Source organism: Monodelphis domestica, chromosome 4 (assembly GCF_027887165.1).
Source record: "Monodelphis domestica isolate mMonDom1 chromosome 4, mMonDom1.pri, whole genome shotgun sequence".
In the NCBI taxonomy this organism is placed as follows: Eukaryota; Metazoa; Chordata; class Mammalia; order Didelphimorphia; family Didelphidae; genus Monodelphis; species Monodelphis domestica.
Window position 1 is genome coordinate 436,368,281 of NC_077230.1, and position 17,622 is coordinate 436,385,902.

The 17,622-nt window shown below is 41.0% G+C and overlaps 1 protein-coding gene across 3 annotated transcripts in view; it reads right to left on the reverse strand.

The window, feature by feature from the left end:
• The window catches only part of LOC100021080 (zinc finger protein 345-like), a 33,806-nt gene extending 24,051 nt beyond the window's left edge, over positions 1-9,755 (reverse strand). Inside the window, exons 1-3 of one of the 3 annotated variants that reach the window (XM_056796443.1) lie at positions 7,581-9,755; positions 6,618-7,072; positions 5,482-5,603 (exon numbers count right to left, since the gene is read on the reverse strand). In XM_056796443.1, coding sequence (XP_056652421.1) covers positions 5,482-5,603; positions 6,618-6,696 — 201 coding nt within the window. In that variant the 5' untranslated portion in view covers positions 6,697-7,072; positions 7,581-9,755. Of the gene's footprint in view, positions 1-5,481; positions 5,604-6,356; positions 7,073-7,580 lie in introns of those variants that run through there. The other 2 variants (XM_056796442.1, XM_056796444.1) reach the window with 2 other exon arrangements.
• Positions 9,756-17,622: the final 7,867 nt, after the last annotated feature.

Consider the following 17,622-nt stretch of genomic DNA (forward strand, 5'->3'; position numbering starts at 1 on the left):
TTTGTTTTATTTCTAATTATTTTGTAATTACTAACAAAGCTTCGACTAATATTTTAATACAGCTTTTCACACAACTTCCAACCCTCTTAATAATGCCCTAAGAGTCTAACTAGTAATGGGATTCCTAGGTAAATGAGAATGAATGGTTTTACAGCACTTAATGTATATTTCCATCTTTTCTAAAACACAATTTCACAGTTGCTCTAGAAATCTAATATTAGGCCTATTTCTCCATGTTTCTATCAGCATTTAATTTCATCAAATTACCCAGTCTGGTTCCTTTACCATACATTACCAGGACCAGAGTTAGCTAGATTGGTCCTTAGGCAGACATAATCTGTTGCTAGGACCATAATCTTTCCAAAACCAAGTCTTTCCAGTGGAACTTTTCCAGTGCCATAACCACTCAAGAATGCTATGTTACCTCCACAGTATGGTGAATGTTAAAGTAAGATTTTTACAGAATATCGATGCTCTCTAAACCATTATTGTCCCACCAGAAACTGTGTTTGGATTATGCATTTGCTCAGGCTTAGACCTACTGCTATCCTCATGCAAGTATGTGGGGACATGTTATACTTGGTACTGGATGCTTTTCCATTTTAGTTTCTTCCATTTCTGACACAATGCTGGGGTTCACTTCTCCAGTGGTTCTATCATTTTTGAATAATTCTCTTTCATGAAGATAAACATTTCTTTTCACTTGTTCATCATTTTGATATTTTCTTTAAAACATATGATTCATCTTCTATTTGTAATCTATATTTCACTTTAAGCTTCCTTCAGTTCTATTATAAAATTTCTGAACAATAAATAACTTGTACTTTCCACTTTCATTTTGTAGATTCATAAGAATTTACAAAATTTTCCTTTTCACTAGGATCTCCTGAATTATATCAGGGTAATGGGCATGGAGGTCAAGAGGAGAGACTATCCCTATGCCATTCCTGGACTTTTAAGACACATGGCCATCACTTACTAATTAATTGTGTCATAGACTTGGGTAGAAGAATAGATGACTGTGTACCTGTGTATCTGGAATCTGAACTGGCTTATTTAGGCAGCCACTACCAAGGACCTGGAAAATTCATGCAACACAGTGTATGTGGGAGCAGACAGTGCTGATCTTAGAGTTCATACTGATAACAAGCATTGATGTAGCCCAGAGACTTTGTAAACTGCAAATTTTAAAATTACTCCACCCTACTCAGACCGTACTTTAGAAGATTTGATTTAGCTAATTTCCTGATTTGTAACAATGGAGATACTTGGTCTAACAGAATCAGGTCTTAGGAACTCTACATTGCTCCACCCTACTTAGTTTAATGAGATCTGGAATGTCTGTACCCATACTCAACAAGCAGTGATGTAGCCCATAGAGGCTTTGTAAAGAGAGATGTCACTGGTAGCTGGGTGGGAGCAATTTTAGCCAAGATGAGGGGTCTGAAGCCACATAAGAAGGTTCTAAAAAGGACTTTGGAGCCAGCCAATAAGAATAGAGAGTAAAGCCCAGCCCATGTCCTTAGCTACCTGCAGCTCTGAAGAACTCCAGGATCTTTGCCAACAAATCCCCAATGGAGTCACAAAGAGTCAAGACACAACTGAAATGACTAAATGAAAACAAACACACAAGACAAATCACTACCTACATAATATGTGATCTCTAGATGTGAGGGACCCAAATGTTTTTCATCTACCCTACATGTGGGTCTTTTTCCTGTGTGGATACAAAAACTGTCATGGACTTGTCCAGCTCTTGTGCTGCTGCCTCAGTCTGGCTGAGCGTCAACCTTAAAACCAAACAAGCAACAATTACTTTGTTCTATGGTAACCCTTGACACAAGGACAATGACAATTCTCCCAACAGTGACTTACATACTGAGAGGGCTAGTGGCAAACAGCAGATACCACCTAGCCATCCCTGACCCCCTTTCCAGGTTTCTGACCCTTCCTCCCCTCCACTTCCTCTCTGACTCAGGGACACTGGTCTCCTGGATGATCTATGACCAGGACTCTCCATCTCCTCACTCTGTCCCTTTCCAATGACTGTCTCTTATACTGGAGTGTCTTCCCTCCTCCCCTGGGTCTCCTGGCTTCCTTTCCATCTCAGGTCAAATCTCACCTAAAAACAACCTTGTTCTGGTCTTTAAATCTGCTAGGTCCTTCCCTCTCAGAGGGCTCCCATCTATACTGCATTTGACTTTTCTAGACATAGATGCGAAAATCTTTTTCCCAAACACTCAAACGGGGGTGTTCTTTCCTTAGCCTCCACGTGGCAGGGGACAGGGGACCACAATGGGAGAGAAAGAAGAGAAGGTAGAAACTTTTCCAAAAAGAAAGTTGATTACAAGGATGGCATATTTCAGAGAATATCTTTTGAGTGCACTGGTCCTTTTATTTATCTCACTTGAGATTCAGGAGAGAAATTCATCTCCCTGCAACTCTTTGCCATTTGTTGAGATTCCAAAAACTCACTACGGGAGGGCAGCTGGGTGTCTCAGTGGACTGAGAGCCAGGCCTAGAGACGGAAGGTCCTGGTTTGGAATCTGGCCTCAGACACTTGCTGGCTGTGTGGCCCTGAGCGGGTTGCTTAAACCACATTGCTTAACCATGGGCAATCTGCCATCTGACAATAGGCATCTAAATGGATAAAAACCCAAGGAACTCTAAAAATACTGGAGGTTATATTTTTAAGGCATTTCAAACTCCAATGAAAATCTCTGTAATTCTATTGCATTTTACTGGTTGCTTTATGGTTTAAAACTTTGTGATTTTAAGTTCATATATTACTGCATTCAATATTATTCTGGTACACTGAATCATTTTAATGTACTGAGTTTTAACTACTGTTATATTCTGCTGCTTTTCCCCTATAACCATATTGAACAAATATCATTGTAATTAATCTCCTATATGAAAACAGCCTTTCTAATTTTGACTTTGTAAATTGTCACATAGACGATAGATGGACTTCATTAGAACTGGTTATAATTGTATAACATCCTTTGGAGGATTTAATGTGCTAAATATCTCAATTGATTTTAAGGGTTTTTTAGACATGATTTTTAGAATTTTCTTAACAATTTCTGGTCATTTTTGCCTACCCCTAACAGGAGGTGTAAAGCCCATTCTAGTAGCTGAAGTGAAATACAATTATAACCCCCACCTCCTGCATTTCTAAATATGTGAATGGAAGTTGGGCAGTTAATCTCAGGGCATTTGTATCCCTAAAAAGCCTCCAAAAAGGGTGCATCTCACATTTATACTCTTCAGCTCATTTTACTTCCACCAGAATAAGTAGATTTTTCAATGATGTTCTAAACCCAAAATAAGTTTTCCTTTGTTTAAAAATATATTTGCCAAGGTTGAAAGATTTGCTACGTTTGTAAAATTGTGAAAAATATCCATCAGTTCATAGGCTTTTAAAAATGTCATACAGCAACTCATGTGAAATATGATAGTGTTTGTTTGCTATTGTAATTAACTGGGCTATTGAGAATTTGGGGGATACTGATTACCACATATTTGTACTATTGTTCAATTCATTTGCTTGCACTCACAGTGGATCATAGCCAGATATTAAGAAGAAATGGATCTCATTTTTGGTGAGAAAGCCTTGTATTCTACATTTTCTTAGCTGACACAGTGTGTCAGTGATTATAAGATATATTTCTGAATTTTTTAAAAACTCTTTTATTATATTTTTCTTGCATGTGCAATATACTATTTCAGATTTTTTATTTTTTCCTCTCCTTTTTATATTTCACCAGCATTAAGATTTTCTTTAGCTTTTTTGATTTTGCAGTAACATAAGTTTAAAATACATTCGCTATAATGTCAATGCATGCCCCAAAAGCTTGAGACTATAAAAATGATGCCACTAATTGTTTAAAAAAATTATGGGACTCTATTTAATAATTCTGATACCAGGACAAGATATACACAAAAGAGCTATTGCATAGGGCCAAAGATAAACCAATCCAGGACAGATTGATGCACTTCCAAGCCAATGCAAAGGTCTTGAACCTAGTGTGAAGACTAGAGGGTACTATATTTAACATTTGTTATGACATAGGCTTTCCTTGTATCCACACTCACTCTGAAAATACTTACAGACGAGTATCCCCAACCTTGACTCCTTCTTGGCTTCTATAATCTGGTCCCTTTTCTGTCTTTCATAGAATGGTAACTTTCTGTAGTCCTGGCTACTGACTGGGTAAATGCATCATTGCTTAGATCATTGTAATTGGGCCCTGATTCAAGGAACTGTTATAGATTTATTTTTCCTTTACTTAGAATTTTTAGACATAAGACTTTGATAGTCTATATTTTCATCCAGAAATTTCTTTTTATTTGGATTTTTCTGATGTCTTTTTAATTTCTCTTGCCAATTGATTCATATACCTCAAAACTCAGCCATGCATCCCTAAGTGATCCCTGTGTTTTTTCAATCACCTTCTTCATGGGGAAATGTAAAAGTATTATTATTTTAAATTGCAAAATTTAAATTCCTTTTGAGAAAAATTTTAGGTAAAGAAAGATGATACCTCTCTGAATCCAGAAACTGAACTGTTTGGAGAAAACACCATGAAGAAGCCTCTAGACCACAAGCTGCACAAGAGGATCAAAATTAACTTTGGGTGTGGTTGATTGAACATTTATTTGTATGCATACTTTCATGCCAAAGGGGACTGCCCCCAACTGGCTTTTTGTCAATGCGTCCAGCAATTATTGGTTTTGCTTTTTTTTTTCTTCCTCTTATTCTCAAATTATTGTAATCTTTAAATTGATTATGTTTTCATGATCCTTTGGGGAAGTTCTTCTTCCCAAATGATCATACGGTGAAATGTAAAAATGGGGATTTGAACCCTGGACTCCAATCCCCAGAAATCCTTGCTCTAGTTCCCAAGATGCTTTGTAACCTCACCTGAATTCCCACCTGGACCTAGAACAAATTAATATTTAAAGGGTCTCCGCCTTCGGCTTGGTCTCTTCCTACTTCCACTTCAATTCCTACTTCTGCTTCCAAGCAAATGTATCTCTCATGATGTAAGTGAAATTGAATGGGCCTCTCAGCCCTCCTAAGCACATGCTTTCTTACTTGTACTTTCTTAAATTCTTAATCTTTAATAAACCTCATAAAATATAACATTTCTAACAGAGAAACTAATTTTTACCTGCCACAGTTTGGCGATTTTAATCTTAACAATGCTCATGTGGTTTCTTCCCATAACACAGTGTAGTTTTATGTTCTTTTTTTTGCATGCCCAGGAGGTTAGCACAGTGCTTGGCACAGAGCAGCCACTTGCTCAATGCATATTGACTAGATCTAGGAAATGGTCAAAGGAAGGGATTTAGGACGAAAATTTCTGCTCTGATGACATTACTGCAAAGGATACCTAAAGTCTAATGGAATAGAGCTTCCTTATTTCTCCTGGATTCCACCTTGGGTGAAGCTGCTCAGGTCTGGACTGCACTCACCTGAGTTGGGGGTCTCTGGGTCTCAGGTATCATTCTCTCTGGTTCCAAGGTCTCTCCTTGGGCTAGATTTTGGTGCTCTTCAGGGAGGATACTCAAGGTGGAGAGACTTTCTCTTTGCATACCTATAGGGAATTATAGAAGGTGAGGTTTCAGAGGGGATCAAAAGGTTATCCCCCTGTTCTCAGGGGAAGACTCTACCCAGTCTGAGGGGAAAACGGAGGAACAGGCTTAGAAATAAAGTTGTAGGGAACAGGAAGACGCCACACCCTCACCAATTCCATCTTTGAACTCATTCATCTCCCTTATCCTCCTACAGAGACCCAAGAGGCAGAAGAGGCTTGGGATACCAGATAGGATTAAACCAGGCAGAATTTCAATGTCCCCTGACTCAGATCTCCTTCTGATACTATGGATGGGATATGAAGGTTGGGCAAATGTAACCTAGGGGTAAAGGTGAGGATGACACTCACCTATGGAAAGTGATGAGGAGCCTGGATACATAGTATGGGCAAGGAGAAGGCCCAGAAGGTAGGCCTGCTCTTGGCATAACTGGCAGATGCTGGTTAAGAGGTGATGTAGGGAAGATGAGGCCCAAAGAAAAGGGAAGGGTGCAAGGGAGGGTTACTACCTCAGTCCTACAGTCTACCTGAACATGCAGAGCTAACTTCCAGAAGCCAAAGTATATTTAAACTTTAAAGGAAGCAATCACGCCTAGGGGCTGAAGAACCTCCAGATCATATCTACCTCTGCTTCCTAAATCTTGTCCACAAACTCCACCCCAGCGCTAGAATTGCACTTGGGCCACATACACCAGTCCAACCCTTGATGGTATCTCTCTTCCCCAATCTATCCACCTTTGCCCCTTTCTCCTTTACCATGCTCTCCAGTGTAGATTTTCTTGCATTCAATAAGATTAGAGACATGTGTGAAAGCCTTTCCACAATGTTTATATTCAAAATGTTTCTCTTCAGTATGGATTCTCTGATGTTCAGCAAGATTGTCTTTCTCTTTCAAAACCTTTCCACATTGTTTAAATTCATGAAGTCCCTTTTTATTGTGGATTCCTTTATGTTTAGTAAGACTAGAGCTCTTGGTGAAAGTCTTTCCACATAGATTACATTCATAAGGTTTCTCACCAGTGTGGATTCTCTGATGTCCAGCAAGCTTAGAGTTCTGTGGGAAGGTCTTCCCTCCTTTATTACTTAGAGAATGCATTTCTTCAGGATAACTTTTTAAATTTCTAATGAGGTCTGAACTTCACCTGGAGGCCATTTCCCTTAGGTTGTCCTGATACTTTTGCATTTCAGGAGATTTCCAAAGGGACTGAGGAAGTTCTACCAATTCAGGAAAGCATTTGTTATATCCACTATCCTGAGGACAGTTACTCCCTGAGGGATTTACAATTGAATGTTGTCTGAATCTCTTTCCAGTTTCATCAAATTCACAATCACTTTGGATTTTTTTCTCCCTTGTTATCAGTCACAGATTTTTCTTAAATTGAAGTCAAAGGAAAAATCCCTCCTGAATTCATCCCCTTCCACAGAGGCTCAGCGTGGTGGTCATCTCCTCACTTCAAATGTGCTGTCTGCATCTGCACAAGATAAATAAGGGTTTATACACAGAAAGACGCACACAGAGAAATGGAAGTTCTTTTCTCCGTGGCAGATAATAAACGGATTTTCATTCTATTTTCCCGTTGAGCAAGAAAACGCACATGGGACGAGTCTCTGGGTAAAAAGAGAGGAGGAGCCAAAAGCAAACATGTGGTGTCTAAGGAAGAGCCTGGATACAAAAATTCTCCCCTCAGTGTGTTCTGACCTGGATGTCCCCTTTGGGGAAGGGCCCGGACCAGCCCCCTCGCTCATCCCCCAGCTGCCTCCTGGCTCCGAGGCGGGGGTGGGGTGGCGGTTGGGGGAAGCATTCGCTCCTCTGGGGACGACTAAGCCCCGCCCCGGCTCCCGGTCCTGACCCAGCGGCCGCGGCCTGACACGGGCACTTCCGTGTTTGTCCCTTTTCAAGGGATGGACAGACACACTCACTCACAGACCCGCGTTGGCACGCACGGCTACCCACCCCCGCGCCTTCATTCTCCCACTCACCCAGCTGCGGAGGAAGAAGCAAACCTCGGCTCCCTCCAGCCAGCTGCAGCCTGGATCCTGACAAGCCCACCATGCCCCAGGGCTGCCATAGGAGGAGGGGCTGAGGTGTGCGTGACGTCACGACACCGGCATTCTGGGAAATGCAGTTCTCTCGCTCTCCCCTGGATTTAGCGCCCTGGAGAGGGAGGGGCTGAACCTGTGAGAACTCCTAGGCGCCATCCCGTGGAGGAATAATGGGGGCGATTCCTTCCGGGATGTCTCTGGGGTCTCGGGGTTGCGGACTGCTACTGGGAGGCTCTGTGGCACCTTTCGGCCGCAGCCCGGGCTTCCGGGAGGAGAAACTGAGCTCCGTAAGGGGAGAAACGAGATCGTTTGGGGACGTCCCTCCGCCGGTTCAGCTCTTTCTGGACTTAGGATCGGCGCTGAGATCCCAAAGGGAGAAACCGCCGCATTCCTGGAGATGGCGGGGGAGGGGGCAGCGCGAGCCGTGGCCCGGAACCTGGCCAAGCCTTCCCCTCGGACTCAGGATTGACCGAGGCGGAGTTCCAAGGCAGAAGACTTATCCAGAGTCGCACAGCTAGGAAGTTTCTGAGCGGCATTTGAAGCCAGGACCCGGGCGGGACTTCCCCCCTCCAGGCCTCGCTATTTGGAATTAAAATGGGGGGGGGGGGGCGTGGATGGAGGCAGGAGGTCTTGGGTTCAAGCCGGCCTCAGACACCTCCTTGCTGTGTGACCCTGGGTCAGTCACTTACCCCCAAGTGCCCTTACCTTAATTCCAAGACGGAAGGTAAAGCTTCAAAAAAGAATTGGAGGAGAAAAAGATGTGAACAAGAAGGGAAGGGGCAGATCAGGACGGGAAGGAGGACAACTTCTATGGGGTAAAGGCTACAGGGAAATAACGTGAGTCAAATTACAGCTGGAAACTGGGCTCCGGAAGGGGGGTGGGGGGAGGGTGAAGCTGCTCATCTGAAAGGCCTCCATTGAGAAAGGTTTAGGGCTCGTTTCCATGGACACAAAGCGATTGATTAGGCCCCTGGATAGAGGCAAAGATTGTTCCAACCTTTGGAAAAGAAACAGGGCCGAGGCTGTTAGGAGCTGAGGATTTTGCAGTGGAGTGTGGAAGGAAGGAGACCTTTCCTTTCCTTTTGAAGTCCTGAGAGTTGTTAAGAAGAAGAAATGAAGAAAAAGCACCGATTCCGCCTGCCTGCGACTTTCAGTAGCCACATGACCTCTCCTATCAGCAGGATGAGCTGGAAATAGGCTCAGATACCTGGTGGGGAGAGGACAAGCCCTGCAGAGATGCCAAGTCTTGTTCCTGGTTTCATTGAGTAACTGCTTTCTACTATGTAGATAACTTATTTACCGGTTTTGATGTGATTGAAAGTGCAAAGCGGAGTCAGTGGAAGCAGTTCTGTGTAAGGGAATTTGACAGTTTGATAGTAAGTTTTGTTTCATGTTTCAAACCCAAAATGATGTTTACGATCAAAGGAAATTCTATGTAAAGAAACTGTAGAAAAGCAGCTTCGGATGTTGTGAGATTGTGAATTAAATTGTAAAATTTGGCAAAATCATGTTATTGTATCACCCCATCAATCAAGTGTTTTAATATCCTAAAATATTCTTTGTGGTGGCATAAAATTGGAAAATGTCGGGGTGCCCCTGGATGAGGAATGGCTGAACACATTGTAGTATATGTTGGCGATGGAATACTATTGTGCTAAAAAGGAATAATGAACTGGAGGGATTCCATGTGAACTGGAAAGACCTCCAGGAATTGATGCAGAGCAAAAAGAACAAAGACTGATACACTGTGGTACAATCAAATGTAATGGACTTCTCTACTAGCAACAATGCAATGACTCAGGACAATCCAGAGGGACTTATGAGAAAGAAGCTATCCACATCCCAAGAAAGAACTGTGGGAGTAGAAACGCAGAAGAAAAACATAGGATTGATCACGTGACTTGATGGGGATATGATTTGGGATGTAGACTCTAAATAATCACCCTAGTGCAAATATTAATACTATGGAAATAGATTTTGATCAGACATGATCACACATGAAAAACCCAGTGGAATTTCTCATTGGCTAAGGGAGGGGGGAGCAATATTAATCATGTAACCATGGGAAAATATTCTAAATTAAATTATTTAACTAATTAAAAATATTCTAAAGCATTATTTTCTGAATTTTAGTTTTAATTGTAATTTCAGTTACAAATCTAATTCTGAAGCATCAAGTTTCATTCTGAAGTTACTTAGCTTCTCTTATTAAAATGATCAAACAATTCATTAGGGTTGTTGTATATTAATATTGTAAATGTTAAACCTCATAAAGTATTTAAGTAGCTCTATTTAAAAGGAGAAAATTTAAAAGATATTTTTAAATTTCCTTGTTTGCTTGTGAGTTGTAAGAGCAAGTAAAATTCTTATCCTCTTCTCCACTCTACCATCTGTTTGATTAGAGGGGCAGTAATAATCAGGAAAGGGGAGTAATTAGGAATTTGTCTATCTCATAGAACCGTTTGTGAAGATTATCAACTCCCCTGCCCATTCTTAGATTTAATTACCAAAAGTATAAACCCCCCACTCACAATTGAGTGGGGCAGGTCTGTGACGCACATGTGCAGTAGTGATTGTTATATTTATGATTGGACTGAATATATTTAATTGGTCCCCAGGGATTTAATTACTAAATCCCAAAAATGAATTACCTCAGTCAGAATGGAATTTATGGTAGTTTATTTTACAATAGAGGGAAGATATTAAGGAAGAGAGAAAGAGAAGAAAAGGAGAGAGAGAGAGAGTGAGAGCTCAGAATTCAGGTAGGAATTCAAAGGCCCTAGCCAGGGGAAAGGAGTCTCAAGATGATGGGCCTTTCTGGAGGCTGATGCCTCCGGAAAGGCCAAGGAAAGGAAGTCAGCCTTTACACTCACCATGTGTCAGTTCAATCAGCAGATTCTTTATCAGCCTCAATTCCAGTAGAACTGTTTCTTACTCCAGGTGTCTCTTCACTTCAAGTGTCCATGTGTCCCAGTGTGAATCTCTGTTTCCACTTTTAAAGACCTTTTTCTCTTGCATCACTTCCCCTAAATTTTTACATCTATCAATCACAGCCAATGCACCACTCCAGGACTTCCCACTCTTTCACACAAAGAGATAGCATCTTTCTTTACCTAAAATTTTTCTCAAAAGGAATTTAAACTTTGCAATTTAAAATAATATTTTTACATTTCCCCATGAAGAAGGTGATTGAAAAACATAGGATCACTTAGGGATGCATGGCTGAGTTATGAAGTATATGAATCAATTGGTAAGAGAAATTAAAAAGACATCAGAAAAATCCAAATAAAAAAGAAAATTTTCTGGATGAAAATATAGATTATCAAAGTCTTATGTGTAAAAATTCCAAGTAAAGGAAAAGTAAATCTATAACAGGTCCTTGAATCAGGGCCCAATTAAAATGATCTAAGCAATGATGCATTTACCCTGTCAGTAGCCAGGACTACAGAAAGTTTGCCACACTAGAAAGACAGAAAAGGGACTAGATTATAGAAGCCAAGAAGGAGCCAAGTTTGGGATACTCGTCTGTAAATATTTTCAGAGTGAGTGTGGATACAAGGAAGGTCTATGGCTTAATGTATGTTAAGCATAGCAACCTTGAGTCTTCACACTAGGTTCAAGTCCTTTGTATTGGCTTAGAAGTGCATCAATCTGTCCTGGATTGGTTGTCTTTGTCCTTGTGTAATGGCTCTTTTGTATATCTTGTCCGGGAATCAGACAGAATTATTAAGTAAAGTCCCATAATTTTTTTAAACAATTAGTGGCATCATTTTTCAAGCTTTTGTGGCATGCATTAGCAAATGTATTTTAAACTTATATTACTACAAAATCAAAAAGGTTAAAGAAAACCTTAATACTGGTGACATGTGCTTCAAATATAAAAAGGAAAGAAAAAATACTTAAGTAGTATATTGCACATGCAAGAAAAATATAATAAGAGTTTTTAAAATTCAAAAATGTAGCTTATAATCATTTACACACTGTGTCAGCTAAGAAAATATAGAATACAAGGCTTTCTCACCAAAAATTAGATCCATTTCTTCATATCTGGCCATGATCTACTGTGAGTACAAGCAAATGAATTTTACAAGGTAACATTTTGTTTTATAAAGAATAGTAGTAGAAATATGTAGTTATCAATATCCCCAAAATTCTCAATAGCCCAAGTAATTACAAAAACAAACACACTATCATTTTTCACATGAGTTGCTGTATGTCATTTTTAAAAGCCTATGAACTGATGGATATTTGTCACAATTTTTACAAACGTAGCAAATCTTTCAACCTTGGTAAACATATTTTTAAACAAAGTGAAACTTATTTTGGGTTTAGAACATCATCGAGAAATCTAGATATCATTCTGGTGGAAGTAAAATGAGCTGAAGAGTATAAATGAGAGATGCTCTCTTTTTTTGTGGGTGGCTTCTAGGGGTACAAATGCCCTGGGATTAATTGCCCAGCTTCCATTCACATTCTTATAAATGCGGGAGTTGGGGTTTATAATTGTATTTCACTTCAGCTACTAAAATGGGCCTTACCTCATGTTAGGGGCAGGCAAAATGACCTATAACAGTCCGACCTACAGCTGTTACATAAAGTTTTTCCTTAGTGGGTTTGGGCTTGAGAAGGAGAAAGGAGTCGGAGAAAATGGGTGATAAATTAAGAGACACAGACAAGTTAATTGCAATGGGGAGCGGCACTGACCCCTGATAATATTTTCCTTAGAAAAATAAAGTAAAATATGAGAAATAATAGAACACGTGGAAGTAAGAATTCCAAGATAGAAATGAGGAAAAGAGAATCACAGTGATCAAGCAGGAGAATAGAAAATCCATGAGAGAGAACAGTGGCCAATTCCTGTATTTATTCCGGTGTGGATTGGGAGGTGTTCAATGGATATGTAACAAAGCATAGTTCATTCACTTTGGATGCAGTGTTAATGCCGCCAACTTCTGGGCATGATAACTTCAAACCGCACTTTGCAAATGAGTTTGGCTCCAAGCCAAATGTTAATGAGTTTGCCCTGAACAAAGGCAGCATGGCCAAGTCAATAGTCAGCTCAAGAGTATCAGAGTCCAGCCATGTGTCTGATAATACAATATCCATACATCATTCATATTTCTTAGATGTGAATATGCCTAGAATGCTACATGACCAGAGATTGTTAAGAAAAATTCTAAAAATCATGTCTAAAGAACCCTTAAAATCAGTTTGAGCTATTTAGCTCCAAAGGTTGTTATAGCAATTTTCTGATGGAGTACATCTATCCTCTATGTATCAATTTACAGAGTCAAAAATAGAAAAGCTGTTTTTATATGGGCTTACTCAATAAAGTTTGTTCAGTATAGTTATAGGGGGAAAGCAACAGAATATAACAGTAGTTAAACCCAGTACATTAAACTGATTCAGTGTAACAGAATAGTATCAAATGCAGTAATATATGAATTTAAAAATCATAAAGTTAAATCTTAAAACAATCAGCAAAATGCAATAGAATGCAGAGATTTTCATAAAACATTGGAGTGTGAAATGCCTTAAAAATATAACATCCAGTCTCTAAAGTTCCTTGGGCTTTTTTATCCATTTAGATGCCTATTGTCAGAAGGCAGAAGATTGGTAAAGGCTAGGCAATGGGTGTTAAATGACCTGTCCAGGACCACACAGCCAGGAAGTGTCTGAGGCCAGATTTTAACCAAAGATCTCCCATCTCTAGGACTGGCTCTCAATTCACTGAGCCACGCAGCTATTTCCCCATAGTGAGGAATCTCAAATTTGGCTAAAGAGTTGCAGGGAGCTGAATCTTCCCCCTGGCACGCAGGTGAAATAAATGAAAGGATCAGTATAGTCAAAAGATATCCTCTTAAAGTAGCCATGTTTATAAGTTCCTGTTTGGAAAAGTCTCTTCCTTCTTTCTTTCTTCCTCCCTGTGATCCCCTGCCCCCTAGTCCACGTGGAAGCTAACCATAGCCTAAGGAAAAATTCACCCCCGTTTTTTACCAGTTGGTTTTTGATCCTGAAGAAATTGGGTCTGCTACCAGCAGCCTGGGTCCTGGGCCTGGGCCTGGGGCGATGAGCCATCTAGGTTAGAGGCCATGCCGGGGCTGGGCCAGAAAAGCTAGAGAGAGATCAGGAGCAGGAGCCGCCGGGTCGGGGTCGCAGAAACAGGCAGGCAGAAGCCAGGAGGGCAGGACAGCAATAGCCAGGAGCAGGAGCCAGAGCCGGGGAGGGCAGGACTGGGACCAAGTGAGGTATCTGATGGCTGGAACAAGCTGAATCAGCAACAGCTTTTGCAAGGGTAAAAAACCTTGGCCAGAGAAATGTGGCTTAAAAAAAATCTAGTAGCTATTAAAAGCTGAACTTAGTAACAGTAGAGAAAAGAATCAGAAGATTGAAGGTATTTCGTCACAACCGACGTGGCTTGCCAAACTGTTGGGATTAAAAATTTAGTTTTTCTGCTAAAAGTATTATATTTTAGAGGTTTATTAAAGATTAAGAAATAAAGAAAATACAAAATAAGAAAGCACGTGCCTAGGAGGGCCGAAAGACCCATTCAATTTCATTTACACTACATCTTGAGAGACACGTGTGCTTGGAAGCAGAAGCAGGGAGAGAGAGCCTGAAGTAGGCGGAGTTAGTTTAAATAATAACTTGTGATCTCGCACTCAGGGAGATTAGAGAGAATTCTGGGAGCTAGCAAGGACTTCTGGGGACTGAAGTCTGGGATTCAAATCTCCATTTTTACAACACAGAAGATGACTTTCTACCTGAGGATCACACCTAGGTCAATCTTTTTTTAGGAGAAGAGGCCATTAACCACTCAAAACACTCTGCCACTCAAATACCAGACACAGAAACAGAAAGAATGGTCAAAATGCAGAATCTTATAAGAACTCACAGCCTCATTGGCTCACAACTGAGAGAAGCTCAGTTAAAAGAATATGGATGTTATCCATCGATTCTACCCCAACCCATGGATTACTATGCCTATTAGTGTCAGTGATATAATTCTACCATTGATCAGCAAGGACAAAATTCTGGTAGAATCAATAGCCCTCTTGGCTCCCTTTCTTTATATTCACTGTTTAGTTACTGATTTGAGCTATTCTATTGGCAAGAAAGATTGTTCTAACTCAGTAGACATCACCTTTGATAGCCTCAACAAATTTGTTGCTTTCGGAATAAAAAATGAGGAGACTCTTGTCTCCAAAATCAGCATTTCCCCACTAGAACAGCTTGTGTCTGTCTTTTCCCTCTGTGAAAGCATAAAAGGCCAACATGTGGGCACTCTCGATTTTGAGGAACTGCAAGATGTAACTAGATGGAAATAGAGACAAAGCCAATCTGTGAGCTCCTGTCAGTGTCCTTGACACAAAAGGAAAAGTGTCTGCAGCATACACATATGTCACTTTCTTACAACAAGAAAACTTCAGATATAAGGAGGGCCCATTTGAGTCATCCACGGGGATTGGTTACACCTGGCCATTTTTTTTTTGCCTGCAAAGGCAAAAGCAAAAGCTTATACTACCCTTCCTACCTCCTGGGATGGGACCTGTGGAATTGTTTACCTAGTACTCCCTATTATTGGTGGATTTAGTTACAACAATCGATAGGAAAGACCATGACTAGAAACTCAGGTACTTGTTGGCATTGGAGAGCTAGAAGGGATACTAATGATAGTAATGAATGGGTGGCTGTCAATTGGGAGCTGAAATCACTACATTTGCATTATGGCAACTATCTTCAAATGGACAGAAGTTCACTTTGCTATGAAATCCATCAGAAGTATCTGCTGAGCTTGACAGGTGGGCTTCACATGCCCTAACTTCTACTAATTGTGCTATTCTTACCCTACAAAAAACAGAAACTAATTAACTTGCAGAAGTGATTATACAAAACTGCATGGTTCTTGTCATCCTGACTACTGCACAAGACAGAGCTCACACTGTCATAAATCAAACATAAGTAAACCATTCTGGGGAAATTATGATACGTGTCTACTTTCTCCAAGAATTTTTTGCTAAGATCAGAAAACTGCAGAAGAGACTTGGGTCTCTGAATCTTACAAGAGGTGGAAACCAGCCTCTTGGTTATTTATAATTTTCTCTTGGTTTTCAGCAAATGAAATTGTAGCCCCTATAATTCGATGTGCTCTTATTATCTTGAGCATTATTTTTCTTGCCCCAGTATTGTTTAGTCTCTAGAAGTATTAAGATCTGCACTAAATCAACTTCTTCTGTACCAGTCCCTATTATGATGGTTCATAAATTTAATATGAAGTATCTGACACCGACAATATTAGCAGTGAAAATGAATGCTCAGACGATCCTTTTAGTGAGGATTTCAATGATTTATGACTCTGAAAAGCTTCATGGTCAGTGAAGTGCCTTTTGAAGAAATATTTAGCCTGCTTAGATAAATGAATCAATTCTACTGCTTCTATATAGTCAACAGTATCTCGTCCTAGCATTTATATGATTAATAGTATGTTATTATAATAATAGTTATTCTATCTGTAAGTTCTTCCATTCCCGCAGACACTCACAAACATCATATTTCAACATGACCTTGCCCAGAACTTTGCCTAGTGTGAGAATCCAGACTTCGCAGCTGAATTTCCTCTCCTGACTTCTCTTTCTCTCCCTCTGGACTAAAAGCCTGCTAGCCTTGGCACTCATGTTACGGCCTCTCTAGACATCTCCCTCCTCTCCTCAACAGACACTGAGGCTTTATCTAATCGGGTACTGTGCAGGAATATGGCATGCAGATGTAATTATGGAGTGTTAACTTGTGTCTCATGTAAAGTGTAGCAGTCCGCCCCCTGGCTATGGGCAAGGGGAACACAGTATGTGCAGATTGCTCAGTCTTGGGCATGCTCAGTAGTGCTCATGGCTGGGAAGGCCTCTGACCCTTGACCCCAGCTTCTCCCAGGTTAGGCGGGAAAACAGGTTTCTTTGTTCTCACCTGGTTAAGAGAAACCACACCTATGCCTTGTCATTAACCAATGAGAATCATCCCTATGTACTGTGTATATTTGCATATCAAAAACTATATCTAGCCCAGCAAGCTCCGCCTTCGCTCTCTCTGCTCTCTGCTCTCCTTCTCTTTCAGGCTATCTGATGGCTGTCCTTGCAGGAGCTTGGCCAGAGGCCAAGCTCCATCTTTAATCTTTCTCTATTCACCTCTCTGACCTGCGTGGTATGGATCTCAGGACTGGAAAAGCCTACAGAATTGGTCCTTTGATCAGAGCTTAGCTGTGGCTCATTGATAATTAATAAAGACTCATCCTGACCACCTCATATCTCTATTAGGACTCCGTCACTTCCCTCGTGGTATCAAAAACTTCTATCCTGTCTCTATCTTCCTACCTTGTGGCTTCTCTCACCTCTGAGAGAGCCAACAAATGGCGCCCAGCATGTCAGGACCTGCCCCCTGGCACTTTCTCGTGGCATTCAAACCTTTTATTTCACACAGCTAATGGGAGAACGCGTTCCAGGACACGAGGCTAAAGAGAGTAGGCATGTGCCGGAGTTCCAGGAAGGTTTCCGATCCTCTGGCCAAGGATGGTAAGTCCTCCTCTGCTTGAGGTGGGTCTCCCCTCTGAACCCTGCTCGACTCTTAATGTCGTAGCTTGATGGGGGAGAAATGGAAGTCTCAAGAGCTTAACTGCCTGAGACTGAATCAGGATGAGGGAAGCACACGGTCGGTCAGAGCGGGATTCTTAAACTATCTCTGTGGGGGGAGTGCAGTTTCCCTCCCCCACCTGGGCCTGCTAGTACAATACTATGCTGTGGAGGCCTCCTCTCCTGGACCTGGATCTCCGGAGGTTAAGAAACACCTGAGGAGTGGTCTGAGGGGGAGGGGAAGGAAAAAGAAAATTTGACCCAGGGAAACCCTCACTAGGGGCGATTGAAAACTTGAGAAATCTCAGTCTGAAACAAACAGTTGCTAGAGCATAGTGAATTTCAAAAGGAGCAACTGG